The following is a 14,943-nucleotide window of genomic DNA, read 5'->3' as shown; positions in this document are numbered from 1 at the left end:
TGTAAAGACAGAAGTGAATTAAAACTTAAAAAACTTTGTACCAATTTCAGGGTGTCTTAAACACGAAACAAATTCTGTTCACCTTTCCGAACGACAGTTAATAGGTTTCTGAAGAACGAAATAGGAAATGCGAAAAGAGTTATTTATTTTTCTGATGGGGCTAGTGCCCAATACAAAACCGGAAAAAATTTGTAAATCTGTGTTTTCACGAAGAAGATTTTGGCGTAAGTGTTGAATGGCATTTTTTTTTTGGAACTTCACATGGGAAGGGCCCTCGTGATGGGATTGGCGGCACCACTAAAAGACTAGCAACAACAGCAAGTTTTCAGCTACATCAGGACCCCATTACGACACCAAGAAAATTGTCTGAGTGAGCTGAAAAGAATATTAGTGGAATTCATTTTCTATTTTTCACCAATGATGAACATAAAAATGAATGTGACTTCCAGCAGTCTCGATATGAGAGGGCAAAATCAGTAAGTGGCATGAGAACACTACATGCTTTCATACCAGTCTCAAAATCTGAAGCATTAGTTAAAGATTATTCTTTGTCTCACGAAAGTAAACATGTATTTGTCTGAGTTGCTGAAAAGTATGTTTCACTTATCCAACACGGTTGACTTGTTTTTGTGTGTTTTAACTTAGTTTTGTGGAATTTTATGTTTATAATTGTGCTTCAAAAGTGTTTACATATTTCGTAAGTAGACTTTATGGTGTATAACATACTGACACTGTGTGTACATGCGTATCCATACATAGCGACGCGGTCTTGCAGTGATGTTCCTACTCAACAGCGTGCGCCCGGCTGGGTAAGTTAATTTATTGCAAATTCATTTACGCATATCCCATTCTGAAATTTTGTACGCATATAGTTGAAAAACTAAGGAATGTAGTGATATTTTTTATATTTCGAAAAAAGTGTCCGAACTTTAAAAAAAAGATATTTTAAAAATATATTTTCGAGAAAAAAATACAACTTAACTTTTTATGTAATCGAAGGCCAGATGTGTTAAAAGTATATGTCATGAGCTTTAATATGAGCCGAATTTGAATAAATTGCGTTAATTAGTAACGAAGATATTACCGTTTATATATAAGAGTGCGCGCGCTATTACATAAATTTTGAATTTAAATACTTTTCGAAAGAATCAAGTTTTATGAAAATAAAACTATACGTATACTTTATTTTTGTTCTTTCAATCGAATAAAAAATTTGACAGAAATAACAAACTTCAAGGTTAAATTTTCTTTAAATTTGTCCGATTTGACGTGGAATGACTCACCATTGATACTGGAACAGCCTGTTTCTTTGTTTACTTGACTATAATGTTAAATGGTGTTTTAGAATATACTGAGATACCGTATTTGCAGAAGTAAATAATCACATTGATCACATTTTATTGAAACAAATATTTCAAAATGAAATACAACTATGGTCCACGAAAAATTGTGGTACATAGTTGAGGACTGACTTGTAGCCTTTAGGTTAGACATTTTTCACGCAGAGTCCTTAATCTCTGCCAGTCTAATTATTACGTGAAAGTAAACATTATATATCCAGGTTTAATTGTACAAAGAATCATATATCTATAACATACCAGTTCTACAGAGGAGAACTTAATAAAACAGATAATCAGAAACTGAATGATTTCGCGTCTTCACACATTCAATAGAACGATGCACACTGACCTTGTTAAGCATCCATATCATTGCCACGTGTAATGGTAGATAGAAGCATCTATGGCAGCGTTGTCAGACAGAGCCTAAACGGAGCGGAGCGCTCCACTATAACTTGTGTGCTCCGGTGCTTCCACAGACATAAGCAAGTTCACGCTCTGACTGAACGTCTCTAGCTCCACAACCGGTTTCGGAGCTTACAACTCTGACACTACTGATCTATGGGGAACATAATTCCATCACAGTGGCGCCTTAAATGGCAAACACCGAACTCTTGGGAGACTAAGTAGTACATAATGCGTTTTGGACCATAGTTGGGTGCCTGGACCATAGTTATGGGAACGGTACTTAAGTAAGATTGAAATAATTTTAAAGCCATTCCATTAATTCCCAATCTATCCATTTTATTCAAAAGTATATTGTGATTGACTGTATCGAAAGCTTTTTGTAAGTCTAGAAAAATTCCTAGACATTTATTTCCTACATCTAATTGTTGAATTATTTTTGAAGTAACTGCCATAATAGCATCATCAGTGCACAAATTTTTTCTGTAACCAAATTGATTATCATTTAGAAGTTTTTTTTTCTAAAAAATTGTATTAACCGTGTTTTTATACATTTTTCAAATACTTTAGAGAGACTGGGTAATAGTGAAATGGGTCTGTAATTATTAAGATTATTTTTGTCACTAGACTTGTGAATTGGTGTCACCACTGCATGTTTTAGGGGTGAGGGAAATACACCTTGAGATATGCACAAATTAAATATAAAGACAAGTGGTTTAGAAACAGCTTCGATAATAGGTTTCAGGGTATTTGTTGTAATACCATCAATACCAGGAACCACATTATTTTTTAAACTGTTTACAATATTAATGATTTCACATTCGTTTACAGGAAACATAAACATAGATGATATACTTTTATTATAAGTAAGCTTATAGTGATGAGTATTAAATACTTTCTTTTTTATATTAGATACGATGTCATGACTTACATTAGTAAAATGATCGTTAAATTCGTTTGTGATAGTTTCCTTATTTTCAATTTTTATTCCATTTCGACTTATAATTGTCTTTAATATACTATTTTTATTACATTGGGTGTCAGTAGCTTCATTTATGGTCTGCCAAAATTGCTTTGGACTATTTTTATTTTTGTTAAATTTTTCAGAATAATATTTGATTATCTGATTTCTTATTACATTAGTGAGAATATTTCTATATTTTCTGTAATAATTTTAATAAAACAATGTTTTGTGGGTCACGTTTAACTTGCTTAGCTAACTTATCCCTAGATCGTATTGATTTAACAATATCTGTGGTAATCCAAGGTTTAATTTTTTTGTACTTACTTGAGAATTTGAGAGGGACATGATTAGAATATTGTAAGTTTTATACTGAACAACAATAATGTAATTTTATTATCTCAACAGTAGGATTTGCTCTCCACACAGCAACACAGTATTCGTTATTGCACTCGATAGACGACAATGACAATTTACTTGGAATATTGAGAACAACAATGAACTGTTAATTTTAACTAATGTTCACAAGCACTATTTACAAATCAGAACTGTCAGTTCTCAGTTCACAGTTCTTCTAGCTCAGTCACTCGAGTTCACAGTATCTCGAACCACAGACCTTCAGAGACAGTCCACTGTACTCGAACTCAGGTCCCTCCAACTGCGGTCCATTGCACTCGAACTCAGGTCCCTCCAACTGCGGTCCACTGCACTCGAACTCAGGCCTTCGGATGCTCACACAGTTGTGGACACACACTCAAGTCAAACTCCAGTACAGAAGACTGGCTGGCTGACTGTAACAACACTGGCTTACTGACTGACTGACTGACTGACTGACTGACTGTCGTTCACTTGCGTCCTCTCCTTTATAACCAAACCATAGTTTCTGGAGAGTTCGCGATCTCGAATAATCGACAGATGCCTTGAAGATTTCCTCGGACGTCAGGATGGCATTCTCGAATAATCTCGCACGCTGCTGCTCCCCTCCTTCACCGCGCGTAGCACATGCCCCAGGAAGCAGATGCGCACGCAACCCACCCAAAACACGGCCGACCTTGCACTTCCTTCTGCTGGTCGTGAGATCGAATCTCACGCGAATGTCACAATATTTACAAATTAGGTTACAGAGTATTTTATAAAAATTATCGAAACATGTATCTGCGTCTTCATTGTAGAATATCGATTCCCAATTCATATTATTAATATGAGATATTAGGCTTTTATGGTTTATAATTAGCTTATAATTGTCCAAAGGTTCAGTGGCTTCTGTGCTAATACTTTTATTACAGTACTGATTGACAACAATCTATGATCTGTTATTGCACTTGCACTTGCGTAAACTCCAGGTATAAAATTTATTTCCCATTTTTAGGAAAATATGAATTGGATGATGGACGAGTAATGGAATTTAAGTATTTCATGTATCCATATTCATGCATGGTATTTAAATACGTTTTGCCAAAATTATCTAATCTATTTTCTAAAATTAGAATGTTTATGTCACCCAGAATAACATGGTTTTTTAAATCTTTGTATATTAACAAGAAGCTTTCAAAATTTTTCAGAAATTCATTTTTGCATAGTTTTGAAGATCTGTAAATTGCAGTTAGGTTAACAAGAGTCTCATTAATAAGTGTTAATTGAAAATATATAGCGTTGCAATTGGAAATGTCAATATCACTTAAAGACACTACGATGTTTTCCTTAAAATATACAACTATACCATCACATTTATTATACTCATTGCTTTTAACAAATTTTTTATAACCATTAATATCATAGCCAGAGTCATGATCAAGTCAGGTTTCAGTTAGAACTACAATATCAAAGTAAAAGGAAAAATTATTAAGTAAAACATAGAGTTCGGAAAAATTTTTGTTGATGCTACGAATATTGAAGTGAAATATTTTAAAGATAGAATATTGGTAATATACTCATTACAGTGAAGTAAATCATTAAAAACCATTGTGTTATTATCATTATTAAATTTGCACTGATGGATTTCATTTAATATAGTATTACTAGCCATTGTTAAGTCAATTATATTGTATAATTAAACGTGGTTACCGGCACAATAGTATTTACAAATTATTTACATCGTCAACATTGGTGATTTTACTCACGGGACTGGCTTCATCTTTTCTTGCAAATATTTTACCATCTCTTGTCCATACAAATTTATGTCTTCAGCTGTGCTGTATCCCTTGCCTTGTTCAAAAGGTCTTTGGTCACTGCTGTCAGTTGGTCACCTGCTTCCTTCCGGAAGTTCCCTGTTGACTTTCTTGAAATGCCGTAAAAATCTTTTGTTTTAGAACTCTTCATTTTGTTAACACACAATAATATTTCATCACTTATAACTTCTTTCCATCTAAAGACTGTTACAGGTTTCGGTGATTTCATCAGTAACTTGTTATAAGAAACATTAGAGCTAGATATATTAGATTTTATTTTATTTGGTTGTTCCACAAAATATTCATTAAATTGATTAGCAGAAATATTAATCTCATCGTCATTAACCATTTGATTTAATTAATGATCAAGCAGTTTTGGCTTTATTTCAGAGGCTTCTATAAGAGAGAGGTTAGCATTTAATTTGACTTCTTTTATTGCCAATTTATATATATGATTCAAATTAAATAGATGCGAACTGTGATGGCAGAGGTCATATTAATATTGTCACAAATAATTATAACGAATTGTTTGCATACTAAAAAAATCAGAGAAACCACAAACTATACGTCACGTCTCACAATCAGCCCTGCCTAGTGATTTTCTAGTAAAAACTATTGGGTACATACATAAAATACCCTATATGGATAGGGTATTTTATGTGAATCATTCTTAAATGATGAATAGATTCGTAAATGCTGGATGAAAACTGTCCAGAAGTAGAAGAAATTGTTGTACCCATATAAATATAAAAAATAATTTTTATGCAAGTATCAGTGGTAGGGTACTGGAAAAGTGTATTTCCATTAAATAATAATAATAATAACAATAATAATAATAATAATAATAATACTATTTGTTTGTTTGTCTGTCTGTCTGTCTGTCCGTCCGTCCGTTCGTCCGTCCATCTGTTCACCCACCCATCATTTCATTCTTTCTTTCTTTTTCTTTTTCTCTCTCTCTCCCTCTCCCTCTCCCCTCCCCCTCCATCCTCTCCCCTCCCCTCCCCCCTCTCTCCCCCCTCTCTCTCTTTTGTGCTGTACAACAGCCATTAAGCCAATAACAGTTTAGCACAAAACATAATTACAATATGACAAAATTAATAATGACAAAATTACAATAGAAGTGCATAAAATAATTACTACACATAAAGACAATAATTACAATTAACGACAATAATGACATTGAATGGACGGAATAAAATGGATGACTAAAATACATAAAATAATGGCAATTAAAAGTAATTGTAATTGAAAATGAAAGGATGGAATCATATAAATGAATAAACTACAAAATGATATAACAGATAACGAGAATAATATTATAATACATATTTTACAAAAACAGTGCAAACAAATAATTATTAAAATTAGACACAAATACAAATAAACAATAATGACAAAATGAATAGATAACTGCAAAATTCATGGTACAGAAAAGCTCAAAAACAACACAAACAAATTAAATTTTAATGAATACGATTTTAATGAGTATACCAAATGTAGCAATAGCCAAACAACAAGCTATACATTAAAACGATCTGAATTAATACAATGTAAATTGGCAGCTTTTATGCATCTGACAACTGGAGAGACAGATTTTGGCTTATAGGTATAAAAAAATTTGTTGAAATCTTAAAAAAAAAAAAAAAAAAAAAAAAAAAAAGTAAAAAATTGCACAAAATTGTAGAAATTGAAGAAAATTACTAAATTGTAAAACTATAAAAATTTGTAAAAATTGTAATTGTAATATTGTAAAATGTTGACTTGTTCCACATCTTAAAGCTTCATTGCTCATGTAAGATCTATGGACTAAAATAAATGAATGAATGAATGAATGAATGAATGAATGAATGAATGAATTCAAGGGGCCCAAAGGTATACCTTATTTTATTTCAAGGAGTGCAGTTCGGTGTTCAAATAAGCCACTGAACTGCACTCCTTGAAATAAAATAAGGTATAGATATTGCTTATGAAGTATTCACAATCAATATCATCCTTTAAGGCCTTACAACAGAATAAATAGTCTTGTTCAAGACGTCTAGCATAAAGGCTAGAAAAATTAAAATATTTACAAGTACGCTCATAATTCAAAACAGATGAATTTGGTAAAAATCTGAAAGTACATAGAAACATAAACTTTCTTTGAATGATTTCCAATTTAACCGAATGAGTAGAAGTAATATAATTCCAGGTGACAGATGCATATTCAAATTTAGATCTTATTAATATATAGTATAGAATTACAAGAGTAGTGGGAGTAGAAAAAGATGACTTATAGACCTTATAAGTCCGAGCATTCTAATGGAATGAACATAAATATGTTGGACATGATTATAAAAATGTAATTTGGTATCGAGTAGAACTCCCAGATCTCTAATGCAGTCTTTCCTTATGATGCTGATGTTATCAAGAGTATAATTAAATTTAAGAGAAGTGGTTTTCCTAGAGAAGGAAATGACAAAAGTTTTTGATTCATTAATTTTCATTCCATTATCAGCAGACCATAGCTCAATAGCGTTAATATCATTTTGCAAAGTTATACAGTCTGCCAGACTATTAATTTTGCGAAATATTTTCAGCTCATCGGCAAATAAAAGGCAGTTGGAACTTACTCTTTCACAGATATCATCTATTAATAATAAAAATAAAGAGACCCCAAAGTGGAACCCTATGGAACTCCGCATAAACTAATATATGGATCAGAATAAGAATTTCCAAGCCTAACACAGGATTGCTTATCTTTTAAATAATTTTCAAATCAGCCCAGGTAGTTACTGGTAAGACTAAAAGAATTTAATTGACTCAGTAACATAATATGGGGAACAACATCAACACTTTGCTGAAGTCAAAATAAATGGAATCAATTTCACCCTGAGTTTCAACTATAGACACACCGTAGCATAATTGAGATAAAATACTCAATTAGTAGTCGTAGATTTTCCTTTTGTGAAAACATGTTGGGCAAAATTGATTTTGTTTTTTACGTAAAACGAAATATGTTTATGAATTATTTTTTCAAAAATTTTTGAGAACTTATTAAGTATGGAAAAGGTGTTACTTATAATAGCTTTATTACCACTCTTAAATATGAGAATAATAGATGCTTCCTTCCTAAGAGAAGGATATATCCCTGTTTTGTGGCCTTCCTGACCTCATCATAATAGATTACAGGAAGGGGTAGAAAGTTATTTTTTAAACTATCATCAATAGATTGTAACCATTTAAATTTATCAGACTTAATCAAAGTCTTGATTTGTTTTCTATAGTAAGAGAAAATTTGATAGTGGTGATCAGATTTATATATATTTTTTAAATTTCTATGTGCTTTGTTCTTTTTCTTAATGAGTTGACGTAGGCTGTTTGAAAACCATTTAGGATAGTGCGACTTTTTCACAAAGGTGACAGGAACAGCTTTAGATATAGCATCATTTACAATTTTAGACAGGGAATTAGTGGCAACATTGACATCGGTAGTAAGATATATACAATTCCAATTGTGGAGAGTGGAATAATGACAATGATAATCATCTTGAGAATAATTTAAATAAGATTGATTTTGTCTCTGTAATGGTGAAGGTGAATTAACTCCCAGATCAACACAAATAGATGGGTGATGAACATCTTCTAAAACTAGTGAATGATTAGCAAGATTAAGTGAACAGTTATATACATTTGTGAAAACAAGATCGAGAAGAGTTTTACTACTTCTCGTAAGATTAATTTGGTTTCATCCTAGGAGAAAAGAGGAGGAATATAAATCCTGAGACTTAATTTTTGCTTAGTAATGAATATCAATAAGTGTGCAACCAGATGACCAATCCATGCTAAGAATATTGAAATCTCCGAGAAAAACGATTCTAAAGTTGTGGGTATCAAGATTGTTTTCAATAAAATTTAGATAAGACTTTAAATGTTTATGATCTGTACTGGGTGGGAAATAATGATTACCAATTAGCAGATTACAACCATCAGACATTTTAATTTCTATTCAAAGACATTCATTAATGAATTATAAATCATATCTTCGACATGTAAAAGGAATCTGGTTACTAATAGCAGTTAAGACACCCCCACTTTTTACTTTGTTGGTATCTTCGAACAACCTATCAGCACGAAACACTGTATAATTATTAGGAAGCAAATTTGTATTAACAACAGATTCGGACAACCATGTTTCAGTGAGACAGATAATGATATGAGCCATTCAGAGCAGAAGTGGTTTAAGTCAAGAATGGGTAATGAGGGTTGAAGTAAACATTCTGTAAAATACAGGTTAAAGTAGCAATTAATATTCACTTTATTTAAACTATTAGTAGTCAGTGGATAGCAAGAACGACATATTAATTGCTTCTTTCCGCTGTATTTTACAATTTTTTACTTTAAATCTCATTATCCAATTTTGACTTACACCACTTTTGCTCTGAACGGCTCATATCATTATTACTCACTATATTTTGGAAAATTTCATCACATTTCGTATTAAGTCCACGAACATTTTAATAAAAAATCTCAAGGTGATTATTGGAATTGCACATTAATAGTTAAGTGATAGCAGATAAGACTAAGAGATATTTCCCTGAGAATCAACTGAATCTGAATTCCAAGAATGCGAGAAATGCTGTTCAGGTTAGAGTTTCCCAAAAAAAAAGGTGCAATTAGGCAACCAGCAGGCCAAACTTCAGGATTATTTATAAAATCAAAATCCCTTTCATATACAGCTACATGGAAGGAAGAATAGGTTTGAAATTTGGTTTTGAATTTAGTTACCACGATAGACCTAAGTACTAATTGATTTTTAAGAGAGTCCACTATATTGTTAGAGCTAACTTTGGAACCGAATCTCGAAACAAAGAGAGATTTAGCTCTGATTTCAGGGGTCATTTCAATATTGCTAGTAGAAGAGGTTCCAACTTTGGGTTCTCTTTTTTTAAATTTCTTTCGAGAAATTAGGTGAAAGCCTTCGTTGTCAAAGGGAAGTTTAGTAGCATTGGTCTCATTCATTTCCTGATTCGCATTATGTTTCACTGTAATAGGAATCACACGTACTGGTTTACCAGTTGCTGAGACTGCAGAATGTAAGGTATTTGAATTGTCAGCAGCTTAATTTTCTGACACTATCTTGCTGTAAGACTTCTTGGGGTCATTAGCTTGTACAGATTGTTGACCATTAGAAGAAATATTATGAAAGGATTTAGGGGGCAGCAGCCCTTTGATAACAATTCTGCCATTTGTTCTTTCAGGGCAAAATTTTCATTTTTGAGTTTGTTAAAGTCTTTCTGTAAATTCTTTATATAGATCAAAATGTCACTAACCATGTCCATTAAAGAAACACTGTTTAGTCTGACTGTTTCAATTTGAACTGCAAGAGCATCTTTAGATAAAGGAGTTAAATTACTATACATAAGCTCACGTGTAGGTGAGATCACCTTCTTTACTCCTGGAATAATAGAATGCACTGGCGTGTTGTTCCCCTGTGCTGATTTCAAAGCACTTACACACTTCTGGCACTTATAGGTTGAAGTGTCACTTTGGATGAAGATGTCATACTCAGCTTCTCCAATATCCAAGCAGTCTAGATGATAACGAAGACGGCAAGGTCCAACACAATTCAGAAATTTTTGCCTTCCAAAGAAAGTCAAGTTGCACAACAGACAGACATCTTGACTAGGCGCCATATCCACTTATACTTCTATATAACTGCTGTATACTAGGAGTTAGATGCATACACAACTGAACAGCATGATGGCTCACGACTGAATGATGATGATGATGATGATGATGATGATGATGATGATGATGATAATAATGGTAATGATGATGATGATGATGATGATAATAATAATAATAATAATAATAATAATAATAATAATAATAATAATAATAATAAAAGGGGAAAGGGGGAAAAAAGAGCATTTGGACTGAAGTTCAGTCAATTTAATGGTTTAATGGTACAGTATTTACAATCCCAAAATGTACAATATGCAGTACAACTTTGTCACTACTGAATGAAGTAGTCCTTGTTTTCTATACTGTTTTGATAATCTGTCACTTTCTTTTGACGAAGAGCATGTACGTAATCTTGACGAAACAGTAATGTCCTGCAAACACTTCATAAACTTTGTAACTGGACAAAGTAGTGGACAGTAAAGGGGGGAAGGTGATTAGGAGTAATTTCCCTTCTTGCATTCCTGTCCCCCACTTAGTCTGAAATTTTGATAATCCGAAGAGCCCCCAGTCTCAATTAGTTCGGAGTAGCATGGTTCTACTGTACTTAAAATAATGAGAAATATAAATTACTGGTATATAAATGAAACATAATGCATGGTTTGTGCTGTGTTGCTGGGTAATTCAGAGTTGATACAAACCTTTATTTCTATTAATCTGCTATTAAGTACGTTTGTAAATAGGATTAGCAATTACATACTGTACCTATTACATTATCAGAGATCACATATTTTGAAGTAGGTTCCGATACTAAAACAAATTAGATGATTACAGTATCTAGTCTTCACTATATTTTGATTATTTTGATGTTCAGAAGTTCTGGTTTTTAATTGATATGATTTGCCAGTAGTTTTATCGAAGATGGTTATGGATGGTTATGTATAGTATTTTTTAATTTACATTCTTCTTTTGTTACATTTCTGGAGATGGATATGTCTGAGAGATTGAAATGATGAAAATTTACATTTCTTTATATTATATTTTATATTTTAAACAAAAGAGTAGGCCTTTCACTGTAGCAATAAAGACGTCTGGATGCACCCATTGTCGTATATGTTGCCTATGTTGTGATAAGTTTTGTTTTATTTGTATGTTGTTGGAATATGGTAGGATGATAGCAGTTGTCTTAGTGAGTTTTCTACCTACTTGTAAATGGTTAAGTTATAAAAGCACTTAGTTTAATATTTATTCTGTTCTGATTTCAGTGGAGAGCAGACAAAAGACGAACTTACATTCTGGTTTAATGGTGATGGCTATGCTGTATTGCATCGTCCAAGTTCTGGTCCTTACAACAAATATGTCTTTAGTGTATCTTTCAAATTCCGAACCCTGGACGAAAATGCATTGCTTTTCCTAGCTGTGAATCCTAATATAACTGTAAGTCATTATCGATTATAATTATTATTCGATTGCTGTTATATCAGGGCGAATAGAAGTAATAGTGTATGCACTCTGAGTTTACACTGATCCACTGCAACAGCGCTGCCACCTCTATTTTCGACCGACACTCGGAGGGAGTTCACTGTACTTTTTACACTAAACATAGTCCTTTTTGAAAACTAATTTCTTGCATTTAACCCTGCTATCGTAAATTATGAAATATCTGTATGGTCCCTTATTCATAATTCATAATTTTCTCTTGATTAATACCATTATGAACGTCTATAACAGAAAATACAATGAGATCTGAAGTGTTATGAAGATGATTATAAGTTCAGTAATCAAGTGATCTTTCCGCAACAAGTTGCGAATTCAGGGATAGAAAAATCTATAAAATGTTAAATAAAAACAGAGTTAAATATTTCACTTACTCATAAATGAATTAAATTACTCACAATGATGCTACTTTTGAGAGTTTGCGAGATGACTTGGCGGATTTACGAGCCTGTAATTCTCATCCAATTCCCTTTGTGTTGAAAAAGAATTGGCACTTTAAACAGTGATAGACCAATTTAGGAATAATATCCATGATGTATTCTTTGCAACAACCTGCTCCCAAAGACTGGGTCGAAAGATGTCGAGACATTCATGAAACGTTCACCCCACATTGCATTTGCTGAGCAAATCTTTTCTTTAATTTTCATGTTTGTTTAAGAAGTATGTCTTACACAGTTTAGGAAGGAAAGGTTTAAAAAATTGGTAGTCTTTGATTTGAGTAAGAACTACATAATATTTAGATTTATTACTTTCTTGTCGAAGGCAATAGGCACAGAGGGTACATGCAATGAATTTAGAGGAATTATTTACGACATAATTGGTCACATAATACACTAAACATGTCAATCAACGCGGCAGGAATAGTATTTACCTAATCGGGAACAGGACATTCCCAGTATTGACCATGAATTTCTTTACGAATAACAATTTTTCCTTTTATACAAGTTTCTACAGACTTCTTAATTGTTTTGTTGCGTAATTCTGTATTTCGCACTAACATTCGCATTTGGTTTACAAACGACGTGAGTAGATGATCACTTTTCGGTTCACAGTTTCCTGCAATGTTAAGGACCTGCTTTGCAGGGACATAAATACATTGTAGTAAATTCATATGGCGGAAATCTATCATCGAAGGACTGTCATCTCAACTGAATGATCGCAAAATTCTGTAGTGACGTTCTAAGGAGTCTTGGGTGAGTTTTCCTCTTAAACATATTTGTGTCTTTTGCACCAGAGTCATTCACTCATTTCTAAGGTATTCTAAGGTATTATAGACTTCTTTGTTATACCAGAAGAAAATGAATTGGTTGTGGTTCTGAGACATTGAAGAAAATTAATAAGAATTCTGTGGTCAGAAGGGTCTTTATGAAGAGCCTTAGCAGGAAAGAGTGAATTTAATGTGTGGACATTACAGTTTAAATGCCTTGTAATTTCTTCAGTGCCCTCACTGCCTTCGAAACCCGATTATCCTATTTCACGATAAAATTTGAGGCCTTTGGCGACACTGTCGCTGAGGAATTGGAATGTGAGTCTGGCATCCATTCTCTTAAAGGATGAGAGATCTACGTGTGTGTTGTCAAATTGGGACAAACTCTAAAACTCTCACATCCAGGTAAGTCTTCCTCAAAAAGTCTCCTAAAATCATCATCATCATCATTATCATCATTATCATCATCATCAATAACAGTCTTGGATTAGGTCTCCTGGCCTGTTTCACTTCCAGAAGAAAGTCGGTCTTTCCATCTCCTCCTTGGTCTTCCGATGTCTCGTTCTCCATGAGGTGTATATTCCAATAGTCCCTGGTGTAACCTATTGTTGGGCATTCTTAATACATGTTCATACCAGTTGTTGTGGTAAGATTCTATAGTATCCGTAATGGCGGTGGTATTCAATTCTGTTTGGATGTCAGCGTTCCTTTTATGGTTGTAAAGAGTATATCCTACAAGATTTTTTTCCCATTAATTTCTAAAGATTTCCGGGCCTTTTTATTTATTTGACTGTCATTACAAATGAAACCGAATACTCTCGTCCCAAATGCTTTTAATTTTAGTAGTACTTGTATAAGAATTTTAGCGAGAATATCTCCTGGAATGGCGTTTTTGTTAACGTAAATAGCAATTGGTTGGATCCAATCTTGCATAAATGGCATAAACATAAATACTAATGCATGATTTGCTAATTTTGTCTCTTTTGGACATTAGTCATGAGATCTCAGATATCAACAAATCAGTCCATTTTAAGAGAAAAGTTATTAAAGTGAATTTCTTTTCTGAGTTTGACATCATCGAATATTACCACTCGGTAACGTTTATTTTCACTTATTAGGTCTTTATAAAAATCTGAAATAGCATCCAAGGAATGTGAATTTACACCATACATACTCGTAGGGACACTTAAGTCCTCGGCAAAATTTTCTTAAATGCTTTTCTGAAGGAAAAGGCAGCAAATCATGCCACAATGTCTGTACTATTTTGGTGATTTTATTTTAAATAGCAAACTCTCTGAAATAAAGTCAGCACTATACCTAATTCCACTGTGATTTCTTAGTCCACATGTCTTTATCATTGTCCTTACAACCATTTTTTAGCTTCTTACTAAGATAAGAAATGTATTATCTTTATACTAGTGTTGTGGTATTTAGTCGATTAATCAATCAATTTCTGTTGTAAGATTAATCGACCAAAAATATTTAATCGAATAATTGCGTCGATTAAAATTAATCGGTTGTAGTTGATATTAATTACTATTTTGTTAATACAAACTCGTACTAAAAATTCCGACAATATTTCTCTCTCGGAAATTGCTTACTTAAAAGCACAATAGTACTGTTATTTTCTAACTGTAAATCAGGTAGTGTAGGGGATATCTTTGCACAAACACTTCAGAAAGAGATGGAGATATGAGGACAGTG

At 32.9% G+C, this 14,943-nt stretch overlaps 1 protein-coding gene across 7 annotated transcripts in view; it reads left to right on the top strand.

Moving 5' to 3' along the window:
- The window catches only part of wb (wing blister), a 1,096,738-nt gene that overhangs the window by 984,941 nt on the left and 96,854 nt on the right, over positions 1-14,943 (top strand). For all 7 annotated transcript variants that reach the window (XR_011333780.1, XM_069834429.1, XM_069834431.1 and 4 more), the window contains one exon: positions 11,801-11,972. Coding sequence is in view for 6 of the 7 variants with exons in the window: in XM_069834429.1 (XP_069690530.1) it covers positions 11,801-11,972 (172 nt within the window). In the remaining variant the exon portion in view is untranslated. The remainder of the gene's footprint in view (positions 1-11,800; positions 11,973-14,943) is intronic.

This window comes from Periplaneta americana, chromosome 9 (assembly GCF_040183065.1).
Source record: "Periplaneta americana isolate PAMFEO1 chromosome 9, P.americana_PAMFEO1_priV1, whole genome shotgun sequence".
In the NCBI taxonomy this organism is placed as follows: domain Eukaryota; kingdom Metazoa; phylum Arthropoda; class Insecta; order Blattodea; family Blattidae; genus Periplaneta; species Periplaneta americana.
Note: the sequence above shows the minus strand (reverse complement) of the source record. Positions and strands in the feature narration are given on the sequence as shown.